The 12,077-nt window shown below is 43.5% G+C and overlaps 1 protein-coding gene across 1 annotated transcript in view; it reads left to right on the forward strand.

Moving 5' to 3' along the window:
• SLC25A21 (solute carrier family 25 member 21) overlaps positions 1–12,077 on the forward strand; it is a 365,165-nt gene that overhangs the window by 337,668 nt on the left and 15,420 nt on the right. Inside the window, exon 8 of the mRNA XM_030559247.1 lies at positions 611–718. Within this exon, the coding sequence (XP_030415107.1) occupies positions 611–718 (108 nt within the window). The remainder of the gene's footprint in view (positions 1–610; positions 719–12,077) is intronic.

Here is a 12,077-nt window from a genome sequence, read left to right on the forward strand (position 1 = left end):
CACCCCAGTGAAGGGGGCCAGCACCAGCCCTCTGCACCACTTAAGTCCCACTTAAGTCTTCTCAGGATTGAAATTTACCCATGGCGAATTTTCCTCCTAAGTGGGCATTCTGCTTGAGTAAGTGCTTCACAGTTTAGCCTGGAATATTCGTTACTTTTACTATATTTTAAGTGCATTTGATTTAATGCTGAATACACAGAAGTTTTTTTAAGTATTACATAGTTGCATCTATATTTTAAAAAAACAAAATTATTATTCATTGCCTTCAAACTCCACCCAAATATAACATGGGAACATTATTTTTCCATGTCTGCATCCTAAATCAGTAACACAGCTTTCCTTCCAGCTAGAGAGAATTTGTTGTTGATAGGACTTCGACATTTTATTTTGAATGTTTGGAATGTGGTTTTGGTTTTTGTAATTTCTTCTTCATGAACTGTCAACATCTAATCAAGGGCTAAAGCTGTTTAGTAATGGTACACTGCTGCTTTAGTGTAGGTCTCTCCATTTTCATCATATCATTCAGCTTCATCATGTGATGTATGGGACATTTTACCACAGTGCTCATGAAAACTTGATGTTTAAGTATTGATTGATTTAATTTCCCTAGACGTTTGCAGTTGCTGGTCTGGGATCTGGATTAACAGAAGCGGTTGTGGTTAACCCTTTTGAAGTAGTAAAGGTTAGCTTACAGGCAAATCGGAATGCTTTCACAGAGGTATGGTAACTGTTCCATTCTTTTTTCAAAACTTTGTTAAATATAAGAAATACTTTAAAGTTAATTTTAATATTTAATCAGAATCTCTACGCTCATTGTAGAAAACTTTCTCTGAGGCTGTCTGAATGAAATAATGATATTCCCCCTAAGCAATGCTGTTTTAACAAAGGTGGAATAGGAAACTTTGCTGACAAAAAATATATATATATATATATATATATATATATATATATATATATATATATATATATATATATATATATATATATATCTACATAGGGAAAGTACTTAGTTGCACATTAGGAGCCAGATGCTTTACTTCTCTTTGTGATGCTCTTACAACACCCATATGAGATATGAAAATACTGTTATCACCATTTTACAGATGGGTAACTGGGGCATAGAAAGAGGTTAAGTGACTTACCTAAGGTTACACAGAAAGTGTGACAGAGCAAGGACTTGAACCTATGTCTCCTGTAGCCTAGGGTAACACACTAACTACGGGACCCTGCTTCCTCTATGGTTAATAGGACCACAGAGAATACTGTAGGGAAAGTAAAGCGATTCGGGAGCTGGAAAGGTGATCCATGAGACGATCTTTCTCTCTCTCTCGTTCTCTCTTATGACATGGTGAATAATATGAAAAAATTGTGAACCAGTATTACAATCTGTCAGTTCCGTGAACGAATAATCAGACCTCCTTTATACCTCTGCAGATACAATTGGCCTGCCTCAATACAAACTTTTGCTTTTGAGTATAAATGTATTAAAACCACATTGTGAGCAAACTAGTTCCAGCAGCACTAAGTGGGAACACAACATCCTCTCCACACATAAATTCCAGAGACTTTATTCTCCCTCACAGGATTTTTAATCCACCTCGCTGCTTTTTTTTTTTTTTTGCAGTGAGTTATAATTAATTATTTCCCCCAAATGAAACCTAGATCCTCTACGCTTTTCTCCTCTGATCTTAAAAAAAAAATCAGTGATATTCTGCATTGCAATTGTTCTAGAAAATCAAAGCTCTTTGAGTTTAAAAAAGGAATCAAAATACACTTATGCTTAATGAAAATCCTAACAACACCCTTATTGCAGTACTATGGTTATGTCATAGTCATTCATGTAAAATTTTCAAAAGCACCTAAGTGAGACCTAATTGAGCACTTAGGGACCTAATTCCCATTGAAAATCAAATAAGTTTTTATTTGTCCTATGGGAAAAAAAAAAGTCAGTGGGACTGAGTCACTTAGGTACTTTGTAAATTTTACTAACATTTTATGTAACTAAAAATATAATGCCAGATATTCCACTGGTGTCAATTGGCTGAACTCTATGGACTTCAATAGAGCTGTGTTGATTTCTATCAGCTGAGAATCTGTCCCATTCCTGCTTAAATATGCTAAAGAATATTCTAAGCTAAAGGAGATGTCAGAAATACAAAACATTATATTTTTTCTTTTAAAAAATCCCAAGTTACCAGAATTCAGACCTACGTCCTCATGAGTAGCATGTGCTTGTTACTACCTTCTATGGGTATGTCTACACTACGAAATTAGGTCGATTTAATAGAAGTCTTTTTTTAGAAATCGATTTGATACAGTCGATTGTGTGTGTCCCCACTAAGCACATTAAGTCGGCGGTGTGCATCCACAGTACTGAGGCTAGCGTTGACTTTCGGAGCGTTGCACTCTGGTAGCTATCCCACAGTTCCTGCAGTCTACGCCGCCCATTGGAATTCTGGGTTGAGCTCCCAATGCCTGATGGGGCAAAAACATTGTCATGAGAGGTTCTGGGTTCATGTCGTCAGGCCCCGTTCCCTCCGTGAAAGTAACGGCAAAAAATCGTTTCTCGCCTTTTTTCCTGGGTTACCCATGCAGACAATATACCACAGCAAGCATGGAACCGGCTCAGCTCACTCTCACCGTATGTCTCCTGGGTGCTGCTGGCAGATGCGGTACTGCAGTGCTACACAGCAGGATCCTCTTGCCTTGCCTTGCCTTGCCGACGGCAGATGGTACAATATGACTGCTAGCCGTCGTCATTGTCCCATGGGTACTCCTGGCTGACTTTGGTTAGGTTGGTTGGGGGCGCCTGGGCAGACATGGGTGCTCCTGGATGGCCTCAGTGAGGTTGGTTGGGGTTGCCTGGACAAAAATGGGAATGACTCCAGGTCATTCTCTTCTTTAAGGTTCGTCTAATGGAGATTCAGTCCTGCCTGGAATATCATGCCTGCTGGAGGCTTCTGCCTCAGGCTGCTTTCCCAGTTGGCAGCACCATAGGCTGAGCAAGTGCAGAATGGTGGTAGAATGTGCCTTTGGATGTTTAAAAGCTTGCTGGCACAGTTTATTGACTTGGTTAGACCTCAGCGAAACCAATATTCCCATTGTTATTACTGCTTGCTGTGTGCTCCACAATATCTGTGAGAGTAAGGGGGAAATGTTTATGGTGGGGTGGAAGGTTGAAGCAAATAGCCTGGCCACTGATTATGCGCAGCCAGACACCAGGGCAGTTTGAATTGCACAGCAGGGCGTGCTGTGTATCAGAGAAGCTTTGAAAACCAGTTTCATGACTGGCCAAGCTATGCTGTGAAAGTTCTGTTTGTTTCTCCTTGATGACACCCCTCCCCCAGACCTTGGTTCACTCTACTTCCCTGTAAACAAACCACCTTCCCCTCCCCCCTTCGATCTCCACTTGCAGAGGCAATAAAGTCATTGTTGTTTCAAATTCATGCATTCTTTATTAATTTGTCACACAAATTGGATAAATGCCAAAGTAGCCTGGGAGGGGTGGGGGAGAAGGGAAGCACATGGGTGGGGTAGTTGTAAGGGCACCCCCTAAAATGCCATGCAGCTCATCATAGAAGCAAGATGTCTGGGGCTCTGACCTGGAGCAGCCATTTGCCTCTCTGGTTCTTTGATAGGCTTCACGCGGCACTGCTGTGGGTCCCTGTTATAACCTCTCTCCTTCATACCCTTGGAGACTTTTTGAAATATTCCTGTATTTCGTCTTTTGCAATGGAGTTCAGATAGCACAGATTCGTCTTCCTATACAGCGATCAGATGTAGTACTTCCCATTTGATCCGTGCTAGAGCTCTTTTGCGATTCTGGGACCCCATGGTCACCTGTGCTGATGAGCTCTGCATGGTCACCTGTGCTGATCAGGTCACTACACTGGCCAAACAGGAAATGAAATTCAAAAGTTCACGGGGCTTTTCCTGTGTACCTGGCCAGTACATCTGAGTTGAGAGTTGTCATAAACAGATAAGTAAGAGTTAATAGAACAGAAGTACTTCATATCTCTTTTGCCTGTAAAGGGTTAACAAAATCAGTGAGCCAGGTTGTCACCTGACCAGAGGACCAATCAGGGAACAGGATACTTTCAGCTCTTGAGGGAGGGAAGTTTGTGTGTGTGCTGTTAGATTTTGGTTGTTGTTCACTCTGGAGGCTCAGAGGGACCAGATGTGCAACCAGGTTTCTCTCCAATCTCTCCAATTTAGGCTCTTATAAGTTCAGAATAGTGAGTACTAGGTAGATAAAGTGAGTTAGGCTTATGGTTGTTTTCTTTATTTGCAAATGTGTATTTGGCTGGGGGGGAGTTCAAATTTGCATTTTTACTGAAAGGATTTTAATTTGTACTTGTATACTTAGGCTGGGAGGGTATTCCCAGTGTCTATAGCTGAAAGACCCTGTAACATATTCCATCTTAAATTTACAAAGATAATTTTTACTGTTTTTTCTTTCTTTAATTAAAAGCTTTTCTTGTTTAAGAACCTGATTGTTTTTTTTTATTCTGGTGAGACCCCAGGGGACTGGGTCTGGAGCCACCAGGGAATTGGTGGGGAGAAAGGAAGGGGGAGAGAAAGGTTAATTTTCTCTCTGTGTTAGAATTACTTTCTCTCTCAGGGAGAGTCTGGGAGGGGGAGAGAGAAGGAGGGGGGAAGGTGGATTTTCCTCTCTGTTTTTAAGATTCAAGGAGTTTGAATCACAGTGATCTTCCAGGGTAACCAAAGTAGGGGAAGCCTGGGAGAGGCAACAGTGAGGGAAAGGGTTTACTTTCCTTGTGTTAAGATCCAGGGGGACTGGGTCTTGGGGGTCCCCGGGCAAGGTTTTGGGGGGACCAGAGTTTACCAGGCACTGGAATTCCTGGTTGGTGGCAGCGCTACAAGTACTAAGCTGGTAATTAAGCTTAGAGGAATTCATGCTGGTACCCCATCTTTTGGACGCTAAGGTTCAGAGTGGGGAATTATACCATGACATGGTGGCAGAGGTGGGATAGATAGATAAGATAGAATCCAAAAACCAGTGAGGTTTTTATTTCTCTCCCTGCTAGCTATCTGCAGGCAGACTGAGGTTTGGGTTTAGGAGCAAAAGCCGGTAGGATTCTTTCTTTCTCTTTCCCTGCTAGCTGCGTGTAAAGCAGGCTAGAGGAGATTGTTTTAAAAGCAAAGGTCTGCAAGTTTTTTTTGGTCTCTCCCTTCTGAGTACTCTGAAGGCAAAGGCATTAGGGTTTAACAAGGATCTTTGTTAAACAAAGGGACTCCAGTTGTGAGTCACCATACACCAGCAAAACACATTTGCAAATGAATGGTTTTTTTTCTTTCTAACTCTGTCGGGAATAGCTAGGTAGAAGGAGTTAAAAGAAAGACTCTGTTGCTAAGCAACTCGAAGAAGGCAACAGAAAAGCAGCATTTCAAGCAGGGCACCCCAACACAAGAAAGCAGAAACTATGACTATCAAGGACACCCTGAAACAGGAACGGGCAAAACTGGGAGCAGAGGAACAAATCAAAGACGCAGACCACAGGCGAGACATGGAAAAAAAACCAAAAAGAACTAGAAATAAAACAAAAAGAGATGGAACTGAGAGAAAAAGAAATGAAGCTGAGAGAAAGAGAAAGAGAGGCTGCCCACAGGAGAGAGCTGGAGATAAAAGAAAGAGAGAGGGAAGAGAGAGAAAGAGAAAGAGAGGCTGCCCACAGGAGAGAGCTGGAGATAAAAGAAGAAGAATGGGAAAGAGAGAGGGAAGAGAGGGAAAAAGAGAGAAAGCATGAACTGGAATTAACACAGGCTAAGCAGAAGAACACAGCCGATCCTAGCAACCCTTTGCCAGTTATTGTTCCACATCCCAAGAAATTTCCCACCTACAAGGCAGGTGATGACACTGAGGCCTTCCTAGAAAATTTTGAAAGGACCTGCCATGGGTGCAGCATCACTGAAAACCAGTACATGATAGAGCTGAGGTCACTGCTCAGTGGATCCCTAGCAGAGGTGGCGGCTGAAATGCCTAAGGAGAACATGAACGATTATAAACCAAGGCCAGAATCAGAATGAAGCTAACACCTGAGCATGCCCGTTGGAGGTTCAGAGCCCTAAGGTGGAAACCAGATGTGTCATTCACCCGACACGCCTATCACATTGGAAAAAATTATAATGCCTGGATATCAGGAACCAACGTTCAATCTCTGGACGAGATGCACCTCCTAATACAATTGGAGCAGTTCTTAGAGCGTGTTCTGGAGGAAATAGAAAGGTACATCCTAGATGGGAGGCCCAAAACTGTCACCGAGGCGAGGGAGATTGGAGCCAGATGGGTGGAAGTGGCAGAAAAGAAAAAAACTACATCAAGGGGAGCGAATATCACAGGGGTCACACCGACAATAAACCCTATACCCAAGGGCAACCCAAGACCCCACCTACAACCCAAGGAAAGCCGCCGATGCCCTCTTCTCTCACCTCACCAATCTCCAATAACCCACCTCGGCCCAGTGACCAGTCAGCTGGGTGATGCTTCAAGTGTAATGAACTGGGACATATAAAGGCCAACTGCCCCAAGAACCCCAACCGAGTGCAGTTCATTATATCTCCATCACTCCAAAGATCCCCAGGCCCAGATGCCTCTCAAATACCCTCAGAGTGAAGGGAAATTTTGAGAGTGGGCGGAAAGAAGGTTATCGCGTGGAGAGACACGGGGGCACAAGTGTCAGCTATCCATCAATCCTTAGTGGACCCCAGATTCATCAACCCAAAGGCCCAAGTAACAATTTACCCCTTCATGTCACAAGCGGTAAACTTGCCCACAGCTAAACTGCCTGTCCAGTACAAAGGCTGGTCAGGAATGTGGACTTTTGCAGTCTACGACAATTATCACATCCCCATGCTACTGGGGGAAGACTTGGCCAACCAGGTAAAGTGGGCCAAGAGCGTGGGAATGGTTACATGCAGCCAAACCAGGCAAGCTTCCAGACCCATCCCTGTTCCTGAACTGTCCACAGAGGCCCCGTCTGTGTTAGCAGAGACCCAGACAGAGGTAGTGGACCCAGATTCCCTGCCTACGCCTGCAACAGCCACAGTACCTCCAGTCCCAGACCCGGACCTGGAAACGCAACCAGCACCAGAACCATTGCCAGCACTGACACCAGCACTTGCTAACGCATCTTCAACACCAACACCAGAGGACGCCAGCGAGCCTGAACTGGCAGAAGCAGCGGACAACCAGACCCAAGAGGCTCAACCAGAGCCTGAAATACCACCTGGTGCACCAGCGGAGAGCGGTTCACCAGCCACGAAAACAACCCCATCACCTACATTGCTTCCCGAAGGACCAAGCCCAAGTCCACAGTCTAAGGAAGAACTGGTGTCTACAGCCTCCAGGAAACAGTTCCAGACTGAGCAGGAAGCAGATGACAGCCTTCAGAAAGCTTGGGTGGTGGCACAGAGCACTCAACCGCCTCTCAGCTCTTCTAACCGATCTCGGTTTGTTATAGAACAAGGGCTTTTATATAAGGAGACTCTTTCTGGTGGACACCGGGAAGACTGGCATCCACAAAAACAGTTGGTGGTTCCAACTAGGTACGAGGAGAAGCTCTTAAGCTTAGCCCATGATCATCCCAGTGGCCATGCTGGGGTGAACAGAACCAAAGACAGGTTGGGGAAATCCTTCCACTGGGAGGGGATGGGCAAGGATGTTGCTATGTATGTCCGGTCTTGTGAGGTGTGCCAAAGAGTGGGAAAGCCCCAAGACCAGGTCAAGGCTCCTCTCCAGCCACTCCCCATAATAGAGGTCTCATTTCAGCGAGTAGCTGTGGATATTCCGGGTCCTTTCCCAAAGAAGACCCCCAGAGGAAACCAATACATACTGACGTTCGTGGATTTTGCTACCCGATGGCCAGAAGCAGTAGCTCTAGGCAACAATAGGACTAAAACTGTGTGCCAGGCCCTAATAGACATTTTTGCCAGGGTAGGTTGGCCCTCCGATATCCTTATGGATTCAGGGACAAATTTCCTGGCAGGGACCATGAAAAAACTGTGGGAAACTCATGGGGTGAATCACTTGGTTGCCACCCCTTACCACCATCAAACCAATGGCCTAGTGGAAAGGTTTAATGAAACTTTGGGGGCCATGATACGTAAATTCATAAATGAACACTCCAATGACTGGGACCTAGTGTTGCAGCAGTTGCTCTTTGCCTACAGGGCTGTACCACATCCCAGTTTAGGGTTTTCACCGTTTGAGCTTGTGTATGGCCACGAGGTTAAAGGGCCATTACAGTTGGTGAAGCAGCAATGGGAGGGGTTTACACCCTCTCCAGGAACTAACATTCTGGACTTTGTAAGCAACCTACAAAACACCCTCCAACACTCTTTAGCCCTCGCTAAAGAAAACCTAAAGGATGCTCAAAAAGAGCAAAAGGCCTGGTATGATAGACATACCAGAGAGCGTTCCTTCAAGGTAGGAGACCAGGTTATGGTCTTAAAGGCGCAACAGGCCCATAAAATGGAAGCATCATGGGAAGGGCCATTCACGGTCCAAGAGCGCCTGGGAGCTGTTAACTCCCTCGTAGCATTTCCCAATTCCTCCCTAAAGCCCAGAGTGTACCACGTTAATTCTCTCAAGCCCTTTTATTCCAGAGATTTACAGGTTTGCCAGTTTACAGCCCAGGGAGGAGATGACGCTGAGTGGCCTGATGGGGTCTACTATGAAGGGAAAAGTAACGGTGGCGTGGAAAAGGTGAACCTCTCCACAACCCAGGAACGTCTGCAGCGGCAACAGATCAAGGAGTTGATGCACGCTCCCGTAAAAGTTTCCCAAAATCAACTGGTTAAAAATTGTCCTTACAATGTGAAGAATCTTGTAGTTGTACATAATTAGTAGCATATGTAAGGGTGCATGTGTTTATTGATCTGTGTATTCTAGAGTTCTAGGGATAAATCACTGCCAGTATGGTTCCACACTGTCAGCGATTTGGGGGGCGTGTCTTAAACAGATAAGTAAGAGTTAATAGAACAGAAGAACTTCATATCTCTTTTGCCTGTAAAGGGTTAACAAAATCAGTGAGCCAAGCTGTCACCTGACCAGAGGACCAATCAGGAGACAGGATACTTTCAACTCTTGAGGGAGAAAAGTTTTTGTGCTCTGCTGTTAGATTTTGGTTGTTGTTCACTCTGGGAGCTCAGAGGGACCAGATGTGCAACCAGGTTTCTCTCCAATCTCTCCGATACAGGCTCTTATGTCAGAATAGTGAGTACTAGGTAGATAAAGTGAGTTAGGCTTATGGTTGTTTTCTTTATTTGCAAATGTGTATTTGGCTGGGAGGAGTTCAACTTTGCATTTTTGCTGAAAGGATTTTAATTTGTACTGTATATTTAGGCTGGGAGGGTATTCCCAGTGTCTATAGCTGAAAGACCCTGTAACATATTCCATCTTAAATTTACAAAGATAATTTTTACTGTTTTTTCTTTCTCTAATTAAAAGCTTTTCTTGTTTAAGAACCTGATTGTTTTTTTTTATTCTGGTGAGACCCCAGGGGACTGGGTCTGGAGCCACCAGGGAATTGGTGGGGAGAAAGGAAGGGGGAGAGAAAGGTTAATTTTCTCTCTGTGTTAGGATTACTTTCTCTCTCAGGGAGAGTCTGGGAGGGGGAGAGAGAAGGAGGGGGGAAGGTGGATTTTCCTCTCTGTTTTTAAGATTCAAGGAGTTTGAATCACAGTGATCTTCCAGGGTAACCAAGGTAGGGGAAGCCTGGGAGAGGCAACGGTGAGGGAGAGGGTTTACTTTCCTTGTGTTAAGATCCAGGGGGACTGGGTCTTGGGGGTCCCCGGGCAAGGTTTTGGGGGGACCAGAGTGTACCAGGCACTGGAATTCCTGGTTGGTGACAGCGCTACAAGTACTAAGCTGGTAATTGAGCTTAAAGGAATTCATGCTGGTACCCCATCTTTTGGACGCTAAGGTTCAGAGTGGGGAATTATATCATGACAAGAGTGCTTTCCAGAGCAGTTACAATGGAGCACTCTGTGATAGGTCCCGGAGGCCAATACTGTCAAATTGCATCCACACTACCCCAAATTCCCTCGTCAGGGAGGAGTACAGAAATCAATTTTAAAAGCCCTTTAAGTTGACAAAAATGGCTTTGTCGTGTGGATGAGTGAGGGTTAAATCGATCTAAGGCTTCTAAATTTGACCTAAACTCGTATTGTAGACCAGGGCATATGATGTATCCTCACTCTGTAACGATGCAGTGTTTTTCTAAAAGGATTAAGCAGTGTCTGCACTTATCCCCATTGTGTAGTTCATGCCATGTGATGAAACTTACTGCAATTTACATGTTATGTTCGCTGTTACCTTTAAATAAAAAATATAGCCTATTTCAAGGAACAAGGGAGACTGACACCAATAGTGTGCTGACCATTGGATTGTTCTGTGATATCTGAACATCTTTCTAGGGTCAATTGGTGTAAAGAGGAAGAACCCCAGATTTGACACAGCAGCACTCTGACATCATGGAATTCCCCTAATAAAAACACTGCAGTGGGTATTTATCAATGGACAAATCCTAGCAGCCGTACCACTTTGGATCTTTTTCAGGTTTCAAAAGCTAACCAAGGTCAGACCTGTGTTTTGCCAAGAAAAATCATCTGCTGCCCAAACTGGCATCAGGTGTTCGGCAGCTGGTATCCCTTCCCCTCTGCATTATTAGTAAATCAATAATCCATCTTAATGCCAGTGGGCACTGTATTGTTGAAGTTGCCTTCTTTAGCAGAGACTTGAAACTGGGTTCATGACTGCTGGTTCTCTTTAAAGATCCAATCTTAATTTTTCCAAGAGCAAAGACATTAATCCTAATATGCTGATAAAATTCTAGTTTGAATATCTGCATTCAGTGTATAAGCGGCAAAGAGTTCTGTGGCACCTTATAGACTAACAAACATATTGGAGCATGAGCTTTCGTGGGTGAATACCCACTTCGTCAGATGCATCCGACGAAGTGGGTATTCACCCATGAAAGCTCATGCTCCAATACATTTGTTAGTCTATAAGGTGCCACAGAATTCTTTGCTGCTTTTACAGATCCAGACTAACACGGCTACTCCTCTGATATCATTCAGTGTATAGATGCTCATCTACAGCAAAGAGCTTTGATATCTTTGCATGTAGCTAGAAAAGTAAATCATGATCATAAAATAGGGTTTGTTAGTTTTTTATTTCTACAGACAGAGATGGATAGCAGAGCATCAGCAGGTCAATATTAGTTACTAAATATGCAAAGGACAAATGAACCTAAATAGTACAAGAAAAGAAAACTTGGCTGTAACCTAAATAAGCAGTAACCTGTTGTGTTAGATATAATTGGGATCATTTGGCTGATGATGTTGATCTGCCAGAGTGATATTTTCAAATGGAAGCCCATTAAACAAATAAGTATATTGAAATCAGCAGTGTTTACAGAGTTCTAGTCAAAATTGTTCTACATTTTCCTGTTTAAGCATCCTAGTGGAAGTAATGTTTTGCCTTTCTAATTAAATATTTGGTTATACAAAGGTGGCATTATGTTTTAGTGAAAACCAAGGACTAGTCAGCAAACAGGCTTTTAAAATGACCTTTTTAATACTTGTAACTTAAAGCAAAGAGCTAAAATGTCAGTGTTGATCTGTGAAAGTAATTCACTGTACCAAATCTAGTACAGCACATTTGGGAACATGGGACTTGCCATGCGGCATCAAATGTGCATCTATTCTGATGGCCTGTCAAACAGCAGCCGATACCAGATACCTCAAAGGAAGATGCTAGAATCTTTGTAATGAATGGATAATTAGGTAATAACCTGCCCATAGAGGAAATTTCTTCTTAGTGGTTGTCTTATGCCCTGAAGTAAGAGGGTTTTTATCCCTTGTGGCCAAGATTTTCAGAACAGTATATCTTAAATGAGATTCCTAAATCTAGATTAGGGAATTTAAATAAGTGGCCTGATTTTGAAAATCCAACAGCTCCCAATAGAGTAAAGTATTTCATTAGAGAGGCAAACCATGATTTCCATTAGGATGTGTAAGCAGGAAAAAGGAGAACCATTTTGACTAGATCTCAA

This window comes from Gopherus evgoodei, chromosome 4 (genome assembly GCF_007399415.2).
Source record: "Gopherus evgoodei ecotype Sinaloan lineage chromosome 4, rGopEvg1_v1.p, whole genome shotgun sequence".
NCBI classification, from domain to species: domain Eukaryota; kingdom Metazoa; phylum Chordata; order Testudines; family Testudinidae; genus Gopherus; species Gopherus evgoodei.